The sequence below is a fragment of the Chlorocebus sabaeus genome, chromosome 25 (assembly GCF_047675955.1).
Source record: "Chlorocebus sabaeus isolate Y175 chromosome 25, mChlSab1.0.hap1, whole genome shotgun sequence".
NCBI lineage: Eukaryota > Metazoa > Chordata > Mammalia > Primates > Cercopithecidae > Chlorocebus > Chlorocebus sabaeus.
This window is the reverse complement of record NC_132928.1, coordinates 17,674,119-17,698,865: the sequence shown is the minus strand read 5'-3', so window position 1 is coordinate 17,698,865 and position 24,747 is coordinate 17,674,119. Positions and strand designations below refer to the sequence as shown.

At 39.0% G+C, this 24,747-nt stretch overlaps 1 protein-coding gene across 2 annotated transcripts in view; it reads right to left on the bottom strand.

Annotated features, from left to right (window-relative positions):
- The window catches only part of LPGAT1 (lysophosphatidylglycerol acyltransferase 1), a 94,907-nt gene that overhangs the window by 69,429 nt on the left and 731 nt on the right, over positions 1-24,747 (bottom strand). For both annotated transcript variants that reach the window (XM_007988511.3, XM_007988514.3), the window contains one exon: positions 23,797-24,061. In XM_007988511.3, coding sequence (XP_007986702.1) covers positions 23,797-24,061 — 265 coding nt within the window. The remainder of the gene's footprint in view (positions 1-23,796; positions 24,062-24,747) is intronic.

Sequence of the window (24,747 nt, the reverse complement as noted above, 5' to 3'; positions counted from 1 at the left end):
AACTGGTTTTATTTTCTTCAGAGAGACACAGGGTTCTCTACCACTGCAGAAGATATAAAAGTATACTAGAATTCTATCATGAAGTCATTAATGCAATTCAAGAGAAAGTAGAACATGAGGGAAGATAGAGGGTGGAAGGAAAAAAGAAAAATTAAAACAGATAAACATTTTAAATAGTATACACAATTTGCCTGTCTTTCCAGTCAACTGGAGTATGCCCTGGAGTATGGATAGACCGGAATCTTGAATATGCTGTTCCCTGTCATATTCAGCTCTCATGCCCATCATCATGCCAGCATCTCATATACCCATCATCACGCCAGCATCTCACTGAGCTGTGTGATTTTTGTTTTTTAAAGTTATGTTTTCTTCCATATAAAACTTAAGTCAACTTTTCAATTGATCTAATACAATCCCCGTCTTCAAGAAGTTTGCTCACTTATTGGGAATAAAAAACAAACTGTGAAATAATACAATACACATGAAAATATGTACCACAGAAGCTAGGAAAAGAAGTCATTGTGAGCTGAAATACGAAGGGAAGAGATACCAAAGACAGGGAGAACATGCCTGGGTAGTAAACTTCTGGGGGAGACAGCTGGCACTGAGAACAAGAAGAAATAAGATTATATCTATAAATACAAATTCAGGTTATAGGATTACTTTTAAAAGTCAGATACCAGACTTTAGGCCAGGGAATACAAAATTCCTGTTTTATCACCACACAGGTGACAATAGAGGGAAGTAGGCTTCCTATATGACAACAGGGAGCAGTGGGTCTGTGTTTAAATAAAGAGAACATTCACCACCCAAAGTGGGGAGAGACTATTCAGCTCCAGTCTCTTGCTGATATTTGGAAACATAGACCCAGGCTACCATATCCTCCAATTCTTTAAAAGTATTGGAAAGTGAAGAGTTTTTATGAAAGTTAAAGAAAGAGGACATTGACAATGAAGGAAGGTTTATGAGCAAGCAGGGAGGAATGAAATCCAAACAAAAGGACTGGGTCTTGATAGGAGGGACATTCTACACTGCAGCAGAAAGCATAAAGGGAGGGAGCACCCAAAAGATAAGACAGGCTTCGGTCAGGTTATTAGAGCATCAGAATCCTTAATGTTATGTTATAAACAACAGAAAAGCCAGTAGGTAAAAGGAACTGATAACATATGGGTCAGAGGAAAGGAATGAAGAGCTGTTGGGAATGATGGAGGCTAGTTTGCTAAATGTGGATTTTTTTAAAAGATGGGGGTATCTTGGCTGAGCACAGTGGCTCACACCTGTAATCCAGCACTTAGGGAGGCCAAGGTGGGTGGACCCCTTGAGGCCAGGAGTTCAAAACCAGCCTGGCCAACATGATGAAACTCTGTCTCTACAAAAAATACAAAAATTAGCCAGGCATGGTGGTGCGTACCTGTAGTCTCAGCTACTCAGGAGGCTGAGGCACGAGAATTACTTGAACCTGGGAGGTTGCAGTGTGCTGAGATCCTGCCACTACACTCCAGTCTGGGCGACAGAGTGAGACTCTGCCTAAAAAACAAAAAAGATGAGAGTATCTTCATATCCTGCAGGATAAGAGCAAAGATAGAAGGAGACAGTACTAATGAGATGAAGCAGCAAGATGGGATATTAACCCTGCAGAAGAGACTATCTATAGATAAATGATGGTGTGAATAAATTACAAGAGGGAGACAAGAAAAAAGAGGAAGTCTCCAGAGCACAGTTCCAAGCCACCAGCTAAACCCATGGCAAAGAGGTAATGAGAGGAGTTAAAAACTGACCTAGGAAAGAGAACTGCTCAGAAAGTTATCACAAATGTAGATATCCTAAGCAGAACTGAGCTACACAAAGTTGGGGATGCCCCTTAAAAGAACAGAAAGCAGAATGTAAGAATTCACAACAGCCAACCAAACATCTAAGAGGTTTTAAGCAAAGAAATTCATAGTTGGGATTAATGTATCCTCTGGTTTGAGGTTTGGCCACATTCCCAAATCTTGAAATCTAAAAAAGAAAAAGAATAAAGTATTAAGAATATTCTAAAATGAGAAACCAATTAATTGTATTTATACTACATAGTAGCAAAATTTTTCTATTTGGAGGGGCTTTCAATCTACATTTTCTCAATTTCTACAACAGCTCTAAAAGACATACCACCCAGATATTAGTGTTATTTAAAGCTAAGGATCAGAGAAGATAGTTGTGCAAAGTAATACTGTAAGTAAGCACTATACATGTGACTAGAACCCAGTGAAACCAAAACATAGGTAGCCCCTGTCTAATGAGATTACTAACCATTTAACTAAAAGTGAAGTGTGCTGTGTTTTCATGGTATAATGAAAACACACGGGCTTTAGACGAGACCTTCACTCAAAGACTAGCTTGGCTCTTGCCAGCTCTATCACTCACATTGTGCACGTAACCTAACTTCCACAGACCTTCATTTGCTCACTGATACCAGCTTCCCTCAACAGGATTGTTTTCAATATTAAATAACAAGCCACGTGTAAGCACTTGTCAAACAGCCTGGCACAGCAGATACTCAATCAAGGTGTTTCTTCTCACTAGAAGCATTACTGGTTATCTGTGTTGGCACAGAAGTTAGTCTCCCTACTGCAGAATGAAGTAAAAAGGCTTAGGGAGGGCTTTCTTTTTAACAAGAAGCTTATCAAAGGATAAACAGTTCCTAAGGGAATCAGAGAAATTAACCTAAACAGCAAATCATACATGGAAAAATCTAAAGTTACAAGAAAAAAAACATCATTTTGAAAATGGTATTAATGGGATGATGAATGTAAGCATATGACACAGAGACAGGAAAGAATAAAGAGATTAACTAGAACACACTATAGGTGTAAGGTTCTCACTAAGCAAGGAGCCCAAACCTAGAGTCCATAGGATCCATAAATGGACTTCAGAGTTGTGCCTCCTTGAAACTGTAAAACTGTGACCATGTGCAAAGGTTCTATGGAAAGCTGAAAAATGTACCCCTCCACAACCCCAAAGATATCTATGTCAAATCCTTGGAACCTGTGAATGTTACTTTATATGATAAAAAATGTGATTAAGTTAAGAATATTGAGAGGAAGTGCTTATCCTGGATTATCCAGATGGACCTTAAATCCAACGACAAGAGTCCTTCTGTAAGAGATACATGGAGATGAAGGGGCGGCAATGTGACCCTGGAGACCGAGGCTGAGTGATGCAGCCACAAGCCCAGGAACGCAGCCCAGATGTTGGAAGAGGTGAGGGATCTCCCTTAGAACCTCTCAGGGGGATCTCGGCCCTACAGATACCTTGATTTGAATGTCAGGCCTCCAGAACAGTCAGAGAATAAGTTTATGTTGCTTTAAGCACTCCTGTAGTAATTTGTTTTGGTAGTCACAGGAAACTAACACGGGTGCACCCTTCTAGAGGGAGGGGCTATTTACTTTTGTCAGATTCTGAAAGAGGTTCTAATAAACCTCCAAAGGTAAAAGAACTACCACTGTAGAAAGTAAGCAAAACTGTCTATAAACAAAATAACTAAAAAATTTTTAAACCAGCAAAACAAGTAGTTACTTGGATAAGGTCTCATAGTTAAGAAATGCTGAAGAAAGAATTTATCCTCTGACATATAACTCAATATTCATTTCATTATCTCTCAGGGTTCAACTCTACGAATGCACTAAAAGGAAGTGATTCCCAAACAATTCAATAATTTGTTAAAAATGTAAGTTCCCAGGCTCCACCCCTGATGTACTGATTCAGAATCCCCAGGGTAGAGGAATATATATATTTATGCTTATAAATATGTATACTTTCTTAAAGCTCCTCCAATAATTCAGATATTAAACAAGGTTAGAAACTATGACTATGGGCTGGGCGCAGTGGCTCACGCCTGTAATCCCAACACTTTGGGAGGCCGAGGTGGGCAGATCACGAGGTAAGGAGATCGAGACCATCCTGGCTAACACAGTGAAACCCCGTCTCTACTAAAACACAAAAAATCAGCTGGGCGTGGTGGTGGGCGCCTGTAGTCCCAGCTATTCAGGAGGCTGAGGCAGGAGAATGGTGTGAACCCGGGAGGCAGAGGTTGCAATGAGCCGAGATCGTGCCACTGCACTCCAGCCTGGCAACAGAGCAAGACTTCGTCTCAAAAAAAAAAAAAAAAAAAAACCAAACAAACAAAAAAACCCTATGACTACGAAGCAGGGGTCCTCAAACTTTTTCTATAAAGGATCAGACAGCAAAATTTTCAGATATGCAGGCCAAGAGGCAAATGAGGGTATTATGTAGGTACTTATAAAACAAATTTGTTTTCTAACAAATTTCTATGAGAATTTTATTGACAAAATTCAAAATAAAAAATTAATAATAATTGAATATAATTTATATAATACAGTTCTACTAATGACAAGAATGGAATTATTTCTCAGGAAGAACATTTTGCTTAACTGGAGTTCAAAGTTAGTGTTCTCTTAGCATCAGGTTGATTGCAAAGGTTCACCTGTAAAAGCTTCTTAGCTGGAAGGGAGTTATGAAACAGGCAGTGAGCTGGATTTGGCCCAAGGGCTGTAGCTTGCCAACCTCTGCAGTAGGGTACAAGGAAGAAGAAAGAACCACAACCCCTGCCCTTAAGCAATTTACAAGTCTGTTAAAGAGACAGGAAAAGAAAAGGTAATAGTCAAGAACATGAAGGAAAACTCTGAATGTTGTAGAGCAATGATTCCTAACCTTGTCAAGTAGGAACATTCTTTTTTAAGGTCAAAAAATGTGTCCAGCCTTAATATATCAGTTCTTTTAGAACTGAGTGAAAATATCCATAATAAAAGTAACAACAAAGTTTAAAAGCTTTTAAAGGATTTCTTATTAATCAAAACAGCAGCCACATACATTTGAAAAACATTAGCACATATTTACAAGACACATTATTTATTCATCCACAGATGGCACTTAATATGCGTATGGATTCCTGACCCCCTGAGATAACTCTGAAGCACTGCAGGAAATCTCAGCCCAATAGTTAGGAACCACAATTACAGAGTTGATGCCAAAGAGGTTCAGAGGGAGGAAAAGAGTGGAAACTGGAGCAGTGTGGAAGCGTGTCATGGGGTTAGATAGGCAGGTAGAAATTTTCAAAGAAACAAAAGAATAGATTTTGGGGAGAGGAAGAATGAAACTGAGAAAATGCAGAGGGGTTGCAGGAGAGCATCCTTACTAAAGAGTTTGGAACAGGACCAGATCCATGGGGGCTCTGGACCACTCAGCCTGATTCCGCCAACAGAGTCAACATTTAAACGCTTTCCATGTATGGAGTGCTGATATGCATTCGTTCATTCAATCCTCACCAAGAAGAGTTTCCTAATACACTACCTGTGTAAGTAAATGATCCTGGTTTCATCAGGTACAACCCTAAGTGGGTCAGGACCTAGACTTTTCCACCTTAAAAAACAAAAAATGTAAAAAGTCTTCCCTTGACCCTATATCACTCCCTCCAGTATCACCCTCTATTCTTTCACAGCCAAACTTCTGGAAAGTCATACATTCTTGTTTCCATTTTGTCCCCTCCCATTCATCATTCATCTCTAACCCACTCCAGTCTAGTTACACTTCTACCACCTCAATGAAGCTGCTCTTGCTAAATACAATAAAAGATATGTCAGCTCTCATCTTGGAAAAGGTCCCTGCCTTGAAACACTGTGGACTTCTGTGACCCCACACTCTTAAGGCTAGCATTCCTTCTGCTTCTTCTCTTCCCATCTTCCTCTCTTAACCTCCAAATGGTGGCATTCCCTCACAAGTTAATCCTGGGCCTCTAATCACTTTGTACTGAGATATCTCTAGGTGATCGCAGCTTTAAACACCATGGATAATTTGCCAATTTCTCTTTCTAGCTCAAGTTTCCCTTACAAGTTCCAGACTGCACATCCATGTCAATTTCATAGCTTCACTTGGATGTTTTTCATCTACCCTATGCTAAATTTTTAAATTTTTAAAAAATTTCCTCTCAATGTTACCTCCTCTCTGAGCTTCCCCATCCACCCAGCAGCTCACACCAGAAACCTCAGGGCGTCCCGGTCACCTCTCTCTCTACCTCATCCTCCAGGTCTAATCTCTAAGCAAGTCCTGACAATTTTCCCTCCTATAAAACTCTCCAATCAGTTCACTTTCCATTTCCACTGCCATCATCACTAGACAACCAACTATCACCCTCACCTGAAAAGGTGAGAATCTTCCACAGGGTCTCCTGGCCACACACATTGGCTTCTCTTGAGTTCATTTCTACAAAGCTGCAGAGTAGAATTACAAATAAGAATCTGATTTCATCATTCCCTTACTTAAAACTCTTTGATGGTTTCCTCTTAAGATAAATTTCAAAATCCTTAATATGCACTACAAGGCTTTAAAGGATCTGGCCTCACCAGCTTCCCTCAAATACTAAGCTCCTCTCCCCCTTACTCCCTCCCTGCTGCAGCCACTGGCCTTCCCTTTGTTCCTCAAACATGACAAATTCTTTTCTGCCTTTGTGTATGCTGTCCCTCCTCCTAGCTTCACCTGGCCAACTCCTACTGATTCCTCAGGTCTCAATTTCAATGTCCCTTTCTCAAGGGCACCCCTCCCCGGTACCACTAGTCTCAAGATCAAGTCCTCTGTCTCATCCTCTCTTAGCCCTTTCCACATGTGATTCCATGGTTATGACGTGACTCCTGTTGTCTGTCTCCCACACTAACCTGTAAACTTCTTAAGAACAGGAACTGTGTTGTTTTGTTTGCCACTGTACTCCCAGCCACCAGCACAATAATCTGACACAGAGAAGGCACTCAAATGTTTGCATTAGAATAGGTGACTGAATTAATAAAGTGCTTTGAAGCACTGCAAAATTTACAAACATAAAATCTAATTAGTTAATATTTTATTTAGACTATGGCCTAAATTATTTTTATTGATTGATTAAAGCAAGAACTTGACTGAGCTACACTACTAGCTAGGCCTGAGTAGCCTCAGATATATTTCTAAGACTACCTCATATGTTAGTTTTTATTCATTTACACATGCCTTTTCCCAAAAGGCTAACATAATTCTTTTCCTAGGCATTAATATAATAACGATCATACTAATAATAATGAAATTATCATTTATAGAGTACCAAACACCATGTTTCACTTTATATTCAAGTTTTATAACTTCCATTTTTACAGATGATGAAAATGAAGCTCAGAGAAATTAGGCAACTAGCTCAAAGATACAACTAGCAAGTGGTAGAAACAGGATCCAACCTCATATTAGCTCAAAAATCAATGTTTTTTCCCAACACATCATGCTACCTCTAATATCATACTTATTTTGCAATATCTATTATTTGTTGAAAATACATCTATATACAAGTATCTGAGGCTTAACACAGCTTAGAATGATTATTTACACTTTACAATAGCTGCTCAATTCAGAGTCTCATATACAAAAACAAGTTCTATCCCAACTGTATAAAATAGCCTGCAACAATTATTCCAAATGACATTCTTGTTCCTTATCCTTGTAACATATACTTATAAATTTAGCCTCCAATTAATTTTCTTCCCTTCAAGGACCTCAATTAACTTTAATAAATGGAACCATCATAGTAGGGGGAAATGTATATATTGATCTCTGTTTTTCAAAAAACTTGTCACAAATGCATTTTGAACATGCAGTTCATAACAAACTCAACTATTCATAAAACCATCCATTGCCAGGTGTGGTGGCTCACACCTGTAATCCCAGCACTTTGGGAGGCAGAGGCAGGCGGATCACCTAAGGTCCAGAGTTCGAGACCAGCCTGACCAACATGTTGAAACGCCACCTCTACTAAAAATACAAAATTAGCCAGGCGTGGTGGTGCACGCCTGTAATCCCAGCTACTCGGGAAGCTGAGGCACAAAAGAATCACTTGAACCTGGGAGGCGGAGGTTGCAGTGAGTCAAGATCATGCATCGCACTCCAGCCTGAGCAACAAGAGCAAAACTCCATCTCAAAAAAAAAAAAAAAAAAAAAATCCATCAAAAACCACCAGAATAAAAACTATGCCAAAAGTCCTTTTGGTAGGAATTAATCTACATCACACTCCCAACCCAGTATTTATAAATCAATAACTTTGCTAACTGGTAGTAGGTAGTCGATAAAAATTTGATCAGTCACACAATAAACACAATTCTACAACGGATGTCCAGCTTTTTAAAGAGAGTAAAGAGCAACTATTGCTATTCCTAACAATGAAACACATAACTAGTAAATATTTCCTCAACATGGAGATAAGGGTCATTTAACCCAATTATGTATATTAATTCTTGAAAAACATTGTTCTAACTCAGTAAACACTTTTAAATCCAAAACTGTTTTAAATTAGTATTTTTATGTCATGAACTAGCCTCATTATTAAAATCATAATACATAATAAAAAGGACAAGGATTTTTCTTTTCAAAGACAGGGTCTTGCTCGCCTGCCCAGGCTACAGTGGGCAGTGGTAAGATCACAGTTCACTACAACCTCAAACTCCTGGGTTCAAGTGATCCTTTCACCTCAGCTTCCCAAGTAGCTAGGACTACAGGTGCAGACTACCACACCTGGCTAATTTTTAAATTTTTGGTAGAGACAAGTCTTGCTATGTTGCCTAGACTGGTCTCAAACTCCTAGCCTCAGCTTCCCAAAATGCTGGGATTACAGGTTTAAGCCACTGTGCCTGGCCAGAATTGTGAATTTAAAAGAAATTAAAATACAACAAAAGTATTTAACACTCAAAATTTACTACAAAGCTACACTAACTAATCAAGATAGTGTGGTACTGGCACAAGGACAGACATACAGAACAATGGAATAGAATTGAGTCCAGAAGTAAAGCCATACCTCTATGGTCAATTGATTTTTAACAAGGGTACCAAGATCACTCAATGTGGAAAATCATTTTCAACAAATGATTCTAGGACAACCGGATATCTACACGTAAAAGAATGAAGTTTGGACCTTTACTCCACACTACATGGAAAATTTAACCCAAAATAGATCAAAGATTTAAATACAAAAGCTAAACCCAGCCAGGTGCAGTGGCTGACAACCGTAATCCCAGCACTCTGGGAGGCTGTGGTGGGTGGATCACTTGAGGCTAGGCATTTGAGGCCAGCCTGGCCAACATGGTGAAACCCCGTTTCTACTAAAAATACAAAAATTAGCCAGGCGTGGTGGTGGGCGCCGGTAATCCCAGCTACTTGGGAGGCTGACGCAAGAGAATCGCTCCAGCCTGGACAACTGAGCAAGACTCCACCTCAAAAAAACAAAAACAACAACAACAACAACAAAAAACACTAAACACTCAACAGAAAGCATAGATATAAATCTTCATGACCTTGGATTAAGCCATGGTTTCTTAGACAGAACACTAAAAGCATAAGTAACCAATGAAAAAATAGATAGGGTCTAGTATACAGAATACAGAAAGAATTCTTATAACTCAACAATAAAAAGAAAAATAACCCAACTTAAAAATGGACATAGGACTTGAATACTCATTTCTCCAAAGAAGACATACAAATGGCCAATAAACACATGAAAAGATTATTATAGTCATTAGAGAAATGCAAATCTAAACCACAGTGAAATACCACTTCACACCCACTTAGGATGGCTAGTATAAAAAGAAAAAAAAAAAAAACAGAAAATAACAAGTGTTAGTGAGGATGTGGAGAAATTACAACTCTCCTACATTGCTGGTGGGAATGTACAATAGTGCAGCTGCTATGGAAAACAGTCTGGCAGCTCCTCAAAATGTAAACACAGAATTACCATATGACCCAGCAATTTAACTCCTAGTCCAAAAGAACTGAGAACATATATTCACACAAAAACTTCTACATGAATGTTCATAGTCACATTATTCATAGTAACCAAAAAGCAGAAACAACCCAATGTTCAGCTGATGAATATATAAATAAAATGTGTGTCTATCCACACAATGGAATATTACTCAGCCACACAAAGGAATAAAGTGCTGACACATAATACAGATGAATATTAAAAACATAATGCTAAGTTTAAAAAGCCAGACACAAAAGACACATATTGTATATAATTCTCCTTATATGAAATGTCCAGAATAGGCAAAAGCATAGAGACAGAACATAGATTAGTGGTGGACAGGAACTAAAGGTAGGAGAGAACGTGAAGTGACAACTAATGCGTTTGAGGTTTCTTTTGACGGTGATGAAATGTTGTGGAATTAGATAATGGTAATGGATGCATAACTGTATGGATATACTCAAAGCCACTAAATTATATACTTTAAAATGATTAATTTATGGTAGGTGAATTATATCCCAATTAAAAAACATATATGTACATATGTGCGTAACACTAAAGCTGTACTGAACATAGTTTTGTCTTTTTATGATTCAGAAACATCTTGATGTATTTAAATTTATAATTTTTTTCCCTTAGTGTCAAATAATACAAATTTCTAATTAAAAGCACATGTAAAATGTGCATTAGATACTTGAGTCATAGCGGTTCTTCTCTTTTCTTTTTTTTTTTTTTTTAAGAGAGATATGATATCACTCTGTCCCCGAGGCTGGAGTGCAATGGCACAATCACAGCTCACTGCAACCTTGAACTCCTGGGCTCAGGCAATCCTTCTGCTTCAGCCTCCCAAGTAGCTAGGACTACAGGCGTGTACTACCATGCCTACCTAATTTTTTAATTTTTTGTAGAGATGGGATCTTGCTATTTTGCCCAGGTTGGTCTGGAACTCCTGGCTTCAAGCTATCTTCCTGCCTCAGCCTCCCAAAGTATTGGGATTATAGGTATAAGCCACTGCATTCAGCCTCATATGTTTTCTTAATGTTTAATGAAGGAAAAAAGTTTGGGGAAAGTTTCTTTGTACTAAAATTTGATGAATCTATATTAAACCTTAAGAAAAAGTATAACCAGTAGTCACAAGCCACATGTGGGTACTGACTGCTTGAAATGTAGCTAATCTGACTAGGATACTGAAATTTAGATTTTATGCATTTTAAATCATTTAAATTTTTTTTTTTTTTTTTTTTTTGAGACAGAGTCTCACTCTATTGCCCAGGCGCTGGAGTGCAGTGGCACAATCTTGAGTCACTGAAACCTCTGCCTCCCGGGTTCAATCCATTCTCCTGCCTCAGCCTCCCAAGTAGCTGGGACTACAGGCACGTGCCACTACCCCCAGCTAAGTTTTTGTATATTTAGTAGAGATGGGTTTCACTGTGTTAGCCAGGATGGTCTTGATCTCCTGACCTTGTGATCCACCCTCACAGCCTCCCAAAGTGTTGCGATTACAGGCGTGAGCCACCACGCCCGGCCTTAAATTTAAATATATAGAGTCATATATGGATAGAACTGGGAAACTGAATCTAATTCCAGGCATTTGAAAGGCAAGGCCTGGCTGGGTGTGGTGGCTCACGCCTGTAATCCCAGCACTTTGGGAGGCCGAGGCGAGCAGATGACCTGAGGTCAGGAGTTCGAGACCAGCCTGGCCAACGTGGCAAAACTCCGTCTCTACTAAAAATACAAAAATTAGTCGGACATGGAGATGTACGCCTATAGTGCCAGCTACTCAGGCAGCAAAGGCAGGAGAACTGCTTGAACCCAGGAGGCAGAGGTTGCAGTGAGCCAAGATTGCGCTATTGCACTCCAGCCTGGATGACACATCGAGGCTCTGTCTCAAAAAAAAAAAAAAAAGAAAAGAACAAGAAAGGCAAGGCCTATGTAACAAAGTGAAAAGTATAACCAAGAAAATAAAATGTGATGAAATAGCTTTACAGAAAAAGAGAAAAAGTATAATATCATAACTAATCATTCTATAATACTATCTATATTTCATTTTTAGTTATTTGTACTATAATTTAAAATAAGAAACAGAAATCAACCAGGTTTGCTTTGTTTTTCATATTTTAAAATATAAAACAGAAAATAGAAATAATTTTTAGCTAGGTGCTGTGGCTCACACCTGTAATCCTAGCACTTTGGGAGGCCAGTGCAGGTGGTCCAGCTGAGGTCAGGAGTTCGAGACCAGCCTGGCCAACATGGCAAAACCGCGTCTCTACTGAAAATACAAAAATTAGCCAGGCATGGTGGCGGGCGCCTGTAGTCCCAGCTACTCAGGAGGCTGAGGCAGGAGAATCACTTGAACCTAGGAGGTACAGGTTGCAGATCATGCCACTGCACTCCAGCCTGGGTGACAGAGTGAGGCTCCATCTCCAAAAAAAAAAAAAAAAAAGAATGTTTAATAATCTAGATTTTAGATAATTATACTCTTAAGAAGAAATGAAACATTCTACTAACTAATGAGTGTATAAACAGCTGGCAACATTTTACCATGTCAGTAATAGGGTACATGAAACTTGAAAAACCTTGTGACCACAGCTTTTGGTAATAGTGCTTCATTTTTCAGTTTCTATTAAACGCCTCTGCTTCATAAAATCAGCAGTTGAGATTACTAACAAACGCTCAGTTTTTTGTTTTGTTTTGTTTTGAGACAGAGTCTCACTCCGTCCAGAGACAGGCTGGAGTGTGATGGCCCTATCTCAGCTCACTGCAACTTCTGTCTCCTGGGTTCAAGCAATTCTCCTGCCTCAACCTCCTGAGTAGCTGGAACTACAGGCGTGCACCACCACGCCAGTCCAATTTTTGTATTTTTAGTAGAGACGGGGTTTCACCATGTTGGCCAGGCTGGTCTCAAACTCCTGACCTCAAGTGATCCACCTGCCTTGGCTTCCCAAAGTGCTAGGATTACAGGCGCGAGCCACCTCAGCCAGCCAACTTTCATTTTTTAAGGGTAGAGTTCATTGGTCTTAGGCACTACTAGGGCATATAAATGCAAAACTATGCTTAACAGAAATAGACTAGTAATTGTAATTTAAATGTTTTAAAATGAACATCACCCAAGTCTCTGGGAGCCAAACAAGTACTCTTAATGAGTAAAGTAGGCCCACAACAAGACAAGCAGCAGCAGGATCTTGGATAAACTGGACAGTAAAGGGGGTAGTCATCACGCAGCTCCAGCAAATTGTTACTATGCAGGAACGAGGGCTCAGCATGGCCGGATCTCTAATTTCTCAAGAATAGCTGGAAATGTGGCATTTGTTTTCATGTGTTGTGAAATCTCCCAAATTTGAAATGTTGACAACTAATTTTTTTTAAGTTTAAATAGTGCTAAGACCAACACATCAGCTTCTGAATATGGCCACTAACTTGCAAACTCTGAAAAGAAACTCCTAAAACAAAGCCTAAGTATTCAGTAAATCCTAAGTTTAGATTAGGAATGGTAAACTCCTATGTAACAATATTTGTCAAACTTTGGGGGACACTAGTGATCTTTAAAGTTCTCAAGGCAGACCAGACCCTAGAGCTTTACTGCATTAATGTCGCATTTATTTCATATTCCTTACTAAACTACCAAAGGTAACTCACTCCTTCCATTCATTTTGATGACATTTTCTTACTACAGCCAAATGGAAATACAGTGGATGTCTTAAACGCATGCCACTGGTAAGCAGTCTAAGAATCAAAACAGTTTGGAAACCACTGGGAGACAAAAGAAATACATTTTGGAGGCTACTTTATGCTTTTGAACAAACCTCAAAGAAAATTAATTAGATGGTAAAATTGCTCTCCATTTTCTAATAATCAACCAATGTACAATAGGATGCTGACAGTGCTATTTGAATTATAATTAGTTAAACAAAAATCTTGTGTTGTACTTTTTGGTATGGACATAGTAGCATTATAGGCATGAATCTTCTGGGAAAATACAGATAGCAACAAGGAGAAAAAACTGCACAAAACTGCTTTTTCAAAAAACCTAGGAGAAAAACAAAAATATAAAAATCCCAGGCCAGGTGCGGTGGCTCATGCTTGTAATCACAGCACTTTGGCAGGCCAGGTGGAAGGACAGCCTGAGGCCAGGAGTTTGAGACCAGTCTGGGCAACCTGGCAAGATCCCATCTCTACAAAAAAATTAAAATAATTATCCAGGCATAGTGGCACATGCCTGTCATCCTAGCTACTTGGGCTGAGGTGGGAAGGCTCATTTGAGGCCAGAGTTTCAGGTTGTAGTGAGTTGGAATGCACCATGGTATTCCAGCCTGGGTGACAAAACAAGACCCTGTTTCCAACAACCACCACCACCAAAAAAGCCAAAAACTTTAAACTTAAAAAATAAAAACCACCAAAGTACCTGAGAGCAAGGCTGAGATCAAACAAGGCAGGCAATCTATGCTGCGGTGGAGAACAGCTTATAGGGAAAGACACTGTGGCATGTGATGAGGAGGGCCTGACAGTGGCAGATCTCAGAAAGCAACAGCTACAATACATTTCCTTAAGAAAAGGGTTGCTGGGCACGGTGGCTCACACCTGTAATCCCAGCACTTTGAGAGGCCGAGGCAGGTGGATCACCTGCGGTCAGGAGTTCGAGATCAGCCTGGCCAACATGGTGAAACCCCAATTCTACTAAAAATACAAAAATTAGCCAAGCATGGTGGCAGACGCCTGTAGTCCCAGCTACTCGGGAGACTGAGGCAGAGAATCGCTTGAACCCAGGAGGCAGAGGTTGCAGTGAGCTAAGACTGCACCACTACACTCCAGCCTGGGCAACAGAGTGAGACTCCATCTCAAAACAAACAAACAAACAAACAAAAAAGGTGGGTGGGGGGGTGGTTTGCATTGGCATGCTGGAGCCATGTCCCTCCAATCATAGCTGCAAAGGAAGGAGTGGGAAGTTCAGAATTAGTGGCAAAATGCCTTCTAGACTTGTTCTGGTTTGGAGAGGCAGAAGACTTGTGGCAACACAGAGAAACACACCCAGTTTCACATGTGAAAAAGACTACCTCTGAGGCAGAAATCCGGAAATCTACCCTGGCCCCACCCAAACCTCCTACAAATAACAGATTGAGGTAAAGCCAATTCATTAAATCACAAGGAAAAAAAGGTAACTGGCATGGTACTGACTGAGAGATACTTTAAGAAAAATGATAGATAATGTACCGACACTCCAAAAAAATTACAATGGAGAAGACAAAATTTATAACTGAATAATTTTGTTTGATTTTAAGAAAATCAGTGAAGCCATCATCACTATGAGCAAGACCACAAATAAGAAATACAAGAACTCAACAGAGAAATGTCTAGATAACAGGAATAGGGAAGCATGAATTGGCAAAACTAAACAACAACAACAACAAAATAGAAGAATAAACAAAGCCATCACAGAAATGAAGAAGAAACTGACAGGAGAACAAAGAAGAGACATTGCAGAAAATACAATAAGAGACATGAAAGAAACAAATGAAAAAGTGTTTAAAAGGATTAAAGGAAAAATAGATATAAAAGACATAACAAAAAAAAAGTGGGAGTCAACATACACATAACTAAGGTCTCCAAAAAGGAAAACCAAACCAATGAGACAAAGTAAATATTTAAAGATATGATTAAAGCTTTCCTGAAATGAAAATACATTTGAATCTAAATATTAGAAAGGCACACATGTACTATTAAAAATTGAGCTAAACAGTCAATACCACTACATCTGAATAAAGTCACTAGATATGAGAGATAAAGGGAGAATCCCTTTTGGCAGACAGGCAAAAAGACCAAATCATTAATAATAGGAAAAAAATCAATCTGGCTTCATATAACATTTAATGCCAGAAGACATTTGTATAATATCTGTAAGATACTCAAAAAAAGAATGTGTGAGCCAAGGACTTTGTAACCTGCTAAGTTATCCTTCAAGCATAAAGCAACAGGCTGTGGGCATGGTGGCTCACACCTGTAATCCTAGCACTTTCAAAGGCCGAGGTGGGCAGATCACCTGAGGCCAGGGGTTTGAGACCAGCCTGGTCAACATGGCAAAACTCTATCTCTACTGAAAATACAAAAATTAGCTGGGCGTAGTAGTGCATGCCTGTAATCCCAGCTACGCAGGAGGCTGAGGCAGGACAATTGCCTGAACCCAGGAGGCGGAGGTTGCAGTGAGCTGAGAACATACCACTGCACTCCAGCCTGGGCAACAGAGTGAGATTCCATCTCAAAAAAACAAAAAACGTATAAAGCAACAAAAGACAAATTCTGAAAATGATGTAAGAGTAATATCCCCATCTTGTTCCCCTGAGCCCTTACTGAGAAACTGCTGGAGGATAAACTTCAGCCAACCAAAGAATGACTCTGCACAAAGTACCTGGGTGAACATTACATTCAACTGAAGAATTAATACAAAAACAGATGGAAATGAGGTTGATAAAATAGAATGCAAATATTACAGGCTATAACACTGTATAAATTCAAATAACATAAATTGAAATAAGGGAGAAAGCAGAGAGAAGTATAATAAGCTTACTGATTACCTTGATGTAATAGCTGGGAGTCAGTGTATAGTCTTAAAGCTCAAGTCGTAGAAGCATAAGTATACATAATAGCACAGATGTATACGCTATTTTAAATGAGTATTACTGACTAAGATTGGGTGAGGAAGAAGAGAAAGGGGAAGAGAGAAGGATTAAAAAGAGTTTTACCTCTGGTTATAGAAGAGAATGAATGGTTACTATCAATAGAGAACTAAGAATATTAAAGTAATAAGACTGAAATACAAACCTTCCTAAATATCAGAACTGAAAAGCAAAGAAAAAGATACTACACAGTGAACGACTTAACATTCATATGTATATATAAATAGAAAACATAAAATACAATGGCAGAACCATGATAAATTTTTGACATATGAATATGGATTCAACTCATATTAACAGAGATTTTCAAATTCACTCATAAAGCAAAACTTAACTCCATGCTATATACTAGAGACACATCTAAATCAAAGCAAATTATAAAAGTTTGAGTTTGAAAACAAAAGGATTGGCAAAGATATGCCAGGCAAATATAAACAAAAATAAACCAAAAATTACTCTACCCAGCTCCTTCTGACTCCAGAACTTGAGGTCTTACTACAAACATTGCAAATACTGCCCCCTGAGCTTCTGTAACAGTGTATGTGAAGGTGTGTGTATGCAACATTATACATTTTTCAAAATAAGTATCTAAAATAAATTATTCAATTATAAACTATCTTTGAAATAAGACCAGACATCAAAGGTACAGTACCACCAGATTGCTGAGTTTAAAGCATTTAGTAATATTTACCTTTAATTACCTATCACAGGATGGAGAAGAACAAAAATATTTCCTTTCATGATATATTTTCTATATAAAAATCAAAACATTGTACTGAAAACTCCTCTCCTGGATTTATGTCAAGATCAGTTGTCAGCCAGGCACAGTAACTCACGTCTGTAACCCAAGCACTCTGGGAGGCTGAGGCAGGTGGATCACTTGAGGTCAGGAGTTTGAGACCAGCCTGAAACCTCATCTCTACTAAACATACGAAACATTAGCTGGGCATTGTAGTCCATGCCTGTAAACCCAGCTACTCGGGAGGCTGAGACAGGAGAATCACTTGAACCCAAGAGGTGGAGGTTGCAGTGAGCCAAGATTTTGCCATTGCACTCCAGCCTGGGTGACAGAGCAAGACTTCAAAAAAAAAAAAAAAAAAAAAAAAAAAATTCAGTTGTCAACCTAACACCATGCAATAACTCCTTACTCTGATGATAATCCACTTTCAAGCACCAAAACCAAATTTCCAGTGGAGTTTTTATTCTCCACATGAGTAGAGAGCCTTAAGGAAGTTAGATTTTATGAAATTTCCATTATACTACAACATTTCCATTGAAGCACCAAGTTTTTAACCTCTTGAAGAAATCTATAGCTATGATATTGCTTTCAGACGTTAAAGAGTTGTATCTTCAGAAAGAGATTTCATCCCTCAAAAGCAAAAGGGCATATGGCTAGTAAAAATTAAGAAACCCTCTAGGAACATTACCTAAAGGTCAGTATTGGCTCTCTAAATACAAAAATCAACTTGTGGCAACATCAATCCAGTTAATGCTTCTGGGGAAGTAACTGTGAAACCTCTTTCAATTTCAACATCCATAACAAAAGGAGAAGTGATAACAGTACCACCCTGATAAAATTTATGTGATCATTAAGTGACTGAAGCACTTTGGTCACTGCCTGGCTTATTTTTCAATAAATCTCAGCTAATATCATCACCACAAAGATACACATTGCATCTTTTAAATGAATTATAATTACTAAGGATTCAAAGGAATTCAATTTCCTTCAAAGCCTCTCGCTAAATCCCCTATTCCCTCCCTGTCAGCCCCCACCACTGAAGCTAGATCAGGAGCCCCTCCTCTTACCTCCCTTTGTACCCCTGTATATTTTCATTGTTGGTGCAGTCTCCCCAACAAGGCTGCTGTGAGCTCCTTAAAGTCAGTGATTATGTCTTGTGCCTATCAGGTACCTCCAGTGTACCTGTTCCCACAGATAACTGAAGTTCAATAAAGGTGTGTTAAATTAGTAAATGTGGCCAGGCATGGTGGCACATTCCTATAATCCCGGCATTTTTGGAGGTCAAGGAAGGAGCAGCCCTTGAAACCAGGAGTTCAAAACCAGCCTGGGCAACAGCAAGATTTCATCTTTACAAAAACTTTTTTAAAAAATTAGCCACGCACGGTGATGCACACTTATAGTCACAGCTACTCGAAAGGCTGAGGCAGGAGAATCCCTTTTGAGTCCAGTAGTTCAAGGCTGCAGTGAGCTATGATCTTGCCACCACACTCTAGCCTGGGCAATAGAGTGAGAATCTGTCTCTCAAAAAAAAATTAATGAATGTGGTATGGTAAGAGATTACATATATTAAACATGATGTGATTCAAGGTTTCATATTTTGTGGATTGCAATGACCTTGATAATAGACCTTTCAGAAAGGTAGGCAGCTAGGGAATCTCAGAACCAGGAAAGGAAAAGAGAACATTTGGCCTGGTGCAGTGGCTCACGCCTGTAATCTCAGCACTATGGGAGCCAAGGCGGGTGGATCACTTGAGGTCAGGAGTTCAAGACCAGCCTGGCCAACATGGTGAAACCTTGCCTCTACTAACAATACAAAATTAGCCAGGCTCGGTAGTGGATACCTGCAATCCCAGCTATTCGGGAGGCTGAGGCATGAGAATCGCTTGAACCTGGGAGAGAGAGGCTGTCGTGAGCCAAGACTGTGCCACTGTACTCCAGGCTGGGCAACAGAATGAGACTGTCTCACAAAAAAATAAGAAAGGATCATTCAAGAACTAGACACTTATTGAGTACTCTGTGAGCATCAGGTAACAAATCAGACCCTGGGTTTATAAAGAAGATCCACCCAGTGGGCACAGAGTAGGTAAGGATCTCACCCCTACCAGTGAGAACAGATTTAAAGTTAAAGCTAGACCACGACTCCCAGAGTTTTCCAAAATCCCAGTGCTCTTTCCATTAGAACAATGCCTCTCAAATGTTGACTGTACTCATAGTAAAAAACACATTCTGCAGCACCACTCAGTATAAACACATGCACTTCTAATATATTCTATTGAATTCTATTTTATTTCACATTCTTAAAATGTTCATCTTCACATACTAAATTGGTTTTATGGCTCGAAGGTTATAAGATACTGCTCTCGAAATACATTTTTGGAACTTTTGTAGAATTTCAAGGTCAGAAATAATTCCTAAAAATTATTTTTTGTCACACAATGAATATGTATCCCTCCCCGAAAAGCAGGACACTATCAAATAATCAAATAACCCAGAAAGACATAGCAGCTGTCAGTTGGGGAGTAGGAGGTAACTAAACGTAATCTCTATCAGTTTTCCCTAAAGCCTCCCCAAATAATGCTCAATTTAAGGAAAACTGTTTGCTACATAAAAACAGGTTGGCAGCAAGTCCCCTGGCACCCCAGCTCCCTTCCAGTCAGACTTTGGCCCATGACTCTCATCCTATATAAAAATAAAAATTCTGGAGTTTCTATTAACAAAAAATATTTTTAAAGTATTTCATGCACAGTCTTTTTTTTTTTTTTTTTTTTTTTTTTTTTTTTAAATAAAGACAAGGTCTCTGTTACCCAGATTGGAGTGCAGTGGCATGATCACAGCTCACTGCAACCTCAAACTCCTGGGATTATGTGATTCTCCCACCTTGGCTTCTCAAGTTGTTGAGATTACAGGCATAAGCCACTGTGCCTGGCTGAGACTTTAATTAAATGTGTTTGGATGACAATTCCTTTACTAAAATAAGTAAATGAAAATAAAAATCAACCATTTTAAATAAATAGAATATATTTTGTTTGGTATGAAACCTTTCTCTCAAATTTGCCAGTCGTCACTTAAACTCCGGGGGCTGGGGTACTGATTTATCCTAGATCCAAATAAAGCATGCAGAAGTAGATCATTAGTTAAGCTAGTATCTCTTTTGGTTTGCCCTTGAAATATTAAGACAAAGGCAATATAAAATGTTATTTCAGCATGAGATATCTGTACAGCACTTCCTACTAAAGAAAATGTAAAAACAGGCCAGGCACAGTGGTTCACGCCTGTAATCCCAGCATTTTGGGAGGCCAACGTGGGCGGATCACAAGGTCAGGAGTTCAAGACCAGCCTGGCCAGCATAGTGAAACTCCCATCTCTACTAAAAATACAAAAATTAGCTGGGTGTGGTGGTACACGCCTGTAGTCTCAGCTACTCAGGAGGCTGAGGCAGAAGAATCGCTTGAACCCAGGAGGTGGAGGTTGCAGTGAGTCGAGACTGTGCCATTGCACTCCAGCCTGGGCAACAGAGCAAGACTCCATCTCAAAAAAAAAAAAAAAAAAAAGGAAAATGTGAAAACAACAATCATTACTACTTTAGTAGCAAGCCAGGGATGAACAAACCCCAGTGTCTTCAGAGTACTTTTTAAAATGTGTAACTTAAAGTCAGAAACAGACCAGAAAATCCCTTTTCCATCTTCTGTGTCTACAGACAGTTCCCCAGCTCTGAAAATGCAAACTAAAGTACAAGAATGTTCATTTACGTTCTTGGGCTTACTGGCCTCACCATTCCCCATCCAAGAAGCATGTATGAATTTAAAGGGCTCGTTTTTGTGATGAGTTAAGAGACAGTTTAATAAAACTTTAATAAAACTTCTTGTCTTTTACAAAAGAAATCTGTTTAGAACTAAGGAAAGATTTTTTAATAAAGATAAAATTTAGTTTCTCTAAGAAAAGAAAACCATGCTTACTATATCAGCTTTGTTCAATAGTACTTGCTGTGATGATAGAAGTGTTCTGTATCTGCACTGTCCATACAACAACTAGGTGGCTACTAGCCACCTAGTACTGAGCACTTGAAATCTGGTTGGTGTGACTGAGGAGCTAAATGCTAAATCTTATTTCATTTTAATTAATTTAAATCTAAATAGTGACACGCAGCCAGTGGCTACTATATGGGGCTGTGTAGGTTAGATAATCAGCATAGTCCTCATCAGCAGAGCTGAATAATTCACTCATATTATACTGAATGTGATAATTTGGAAAAAAATATATATATAGTCTATACCAATATACCAATATTCAATTTTTAGTTTCCTAATTAGTATTTAAGGTTTCCTCATAAGTGGTTTTACAACAAAGTTTTGGCAATTTTTATTCTAAAACATGAACATACTTAATCTGCGGAGCAGAATTCCTTTGGCAATGTTCAATTTTCCATCTGTGAAACTTGGGCATAGGGAAAAAAGAACTTCACAAGCCCACCCTCCTATTGATGTAAAGGGAAGAAGTGAAATACATTATCTAAAGAAAGGCTAATATAACCCCTGAGATTGTTTTATGGGTATACCTGTTCATCAACCTCTGCTTAGATGTGCTTCTTTAAACTCAGCTGAGGTTTTCAACCAAATTCATTCCTATATTTGTGTAACTTCTTGACTATTTTCTGTTATGATCAGACTATGACCAGGCCCTCTGAAATCAAGTATTCTACCTATAGGAAAACCTTTTAAAATACATATATTAAAACAGTCTATATTTAAATAAGACAAACTGATCAGATTGTCAAAATTCAGTAGCCTGAAGAAGAGCAGATGCTTCAGAGAGACTAAAATATGCAGATCATGCCAAGACCACATTCCAAGCAGGTGGCAAAAGAAATTACGCAGTTCTATAGTCAGCAAGGAAGAGACACCCCAAGAAAATATGCTTAAAAATACATGCTTAAAAATGCTATGGCCATAGGATAACTAACTTTGACTTCAAGCAGCGCCACTGCACTCCTAATCTCAAGGTCAATGCCAAATTAATTTTACCTTCCCATCATGCTAACATTTAAATACACTATACACAAGCACAAACATTTCAGTAATTTCATTGTTAAGCAGAATGAACTTCTAGAACACGTTTCTGAAAATACTATAAGCTAATTTAAAACAAGCAAACTTAAGTATACTATACAAGAATAAAGCCACTAGTACCATATAACATATATTTGGGAACGCTCAAACTATACCAAGCCAAGCAACTCTAAGACAGCAGTGCAATTCAGGTAAGAATTCAGCACCATAGACTAGAACTTCATTTTTTCTCTATTACTGCTATTGCTACCACCAAGCCCTAAAAAAGGGCTAGAAGCTCACCTACTATATCCAAAAAGCACTAGAATCTCAACAAGACAGATGACAAGGAAGCAATGCATACACTATCCCAGGGGCTTCAGCTCTTGCATAATAATAAATGGCACTGCTGGAAGGAGAAAAGGCTTCATCTAGGGCAACTGAGAGCACTCAGACATAGCAAGAGTCTGTCAGACTCCACAAAAGCTGTATACTATCAGTCCTTCTCTTGTGTGTGTGGATAAAATGTGCAGGTGCAGCCTGGGTAGGAAAGAGGGAGACAGAATTTCAAATGGAGAACCGCCATACTGCTTGACCCTGGGAGTACTCCTCCTCACTCTGCCAAGCTATGAACTACAGCCTCCACTGACCACAGCATCTGCATGATCTCCAAGGAGCCTGCCAGGTAGAAATTTCTGTGCTAAAAGCCTCCACATCTGACAAGTGCAAAAAACCTCTATGATTTTTTTTCATTATCTTAATTCTTAAGGGAAAAAAAATCAAATAAATACAATAAACGATACAGAATTTTCACAGCAAGGGCATAAGTTCTCAAAGCATATAAGGTTTACCTCAGAAAATAAACACTTCTCGTTTAGTTCTATAAAAGTCCACTTCTGAATAGTGTTACTCTTGCTTCCCCAAATGCAATTTAAAGGCAGAAATTACAATCTATTTAAAGACACTCAGAAGATAAATTAGCTTAACAAAGTTAACTTTATTTTTTATATTTAATACTCTCAGATTTATGAGATATAGATTCTAGTAAACAAAACATACATAAGAGAAAAGAAAGCCATTTTGCTTGCTCAAAATGCTAACAGTACAATATCACATTAAATGATGAAGAAACTTATTAAACTATCTTAGCACAAATATGGTTCCATCATTTTTCTACATTTCCAAGGGCATCCTCCATGAAATAGATGAAATATCTTACATCTTCACTTTATAAGTTCTCAAGTCCTGTGCAATGCACTCCTATTCCTCTACCAGAGCTTTTGCAGACCAGTTTTCATCAATGTATGTCAATCACAGTAAAAACATTTTGAAATTTACCAATACACAATTATGAAATTATACTTCTGAAAACATCAGTCTTCCTGAGATTCTGAAGAGAAACTCAATAGAATTGTTTTCTTTTTATATTTTTTCAACAGTGAAGACATGAAAGCAACCTGAACCCAAAGTGTAATATATATTTAATCACGGCTCCTGACAGATTTTTTCTTATGCATTAAACAAAAGTGTTCTCACTCTTACCTGTATATCCAGCATACCATCCCCAGGAAGCCACCATTCCTAAAAGCCATTTATACATGATTCCTTCGATATACCAGAACCGCTTACTGTCCAGCACTCGAAGGGGCTGGAGTATAATTACATAGCAGATGTAGGATGGAATAGCAACCAGGTTGTTGGCGACCATGAAGGCAAACCTCATCAGTGCTTTCACCAAGAGCCAGCCCAGCCACGGAGCTTCTTCCAAAGTCATAGCCATTCTCACATTGGACTCCGTCCTGTCTTTCTGGGGTGAAAGAAAAATTAACTTAAAAAGGAAAATGCATGAAACATATCTAAACAGTCACCAACATAGAAATTGCCCCCAGCACAAAATAAAAAAGCGAGGGTCGAAGCTTTCCGGATGTAGGACCTCGGTGATCTCTCAGGGGAAATTCCAGAGGGGGACAGAGAGCTAGGGAGGAGGAGCCGCACAAGGTCAAGGGAGCTGTTCACCGAGGCACGGAGTATGTCACAATATATTTAGCAAATGATAACACAATTCCCATTCAGTAATTGGTGACCGTCCCCGCACTGTGCAGTCGTCTATTGGACTTAGAAAAATAGATCCACTCGCTTCAGACACCCTCATGATATCCAAACTGAACACATGAGTGACATGACTGAAACAGAGTCCTCTCGATCAGATTTCCCAAATACTGAGGACCTCGGTCTCCTCACCACCACCATTCCTGCACACTGATGCAGTCCTTTAAAAGGTCTCTGGCTCTAGCGAAGAGTCACCCTCAAAATTCTCATTTGTAGCAATAGGGTTTTTCTTTTCCTTTTTTTTTTTTTTAAAGAAAAAAATGGGGGGGCCTAGAAAAAAAAGCTTAAAAGGTGAGAGGAAGAAAGTAGGGGGTTATAAGGCGAAAAAGAGGAAGGACAGGAGTAGGGGGAGGGGAGCAAAAGCCAGAAAGAGGTAAAAGCCAA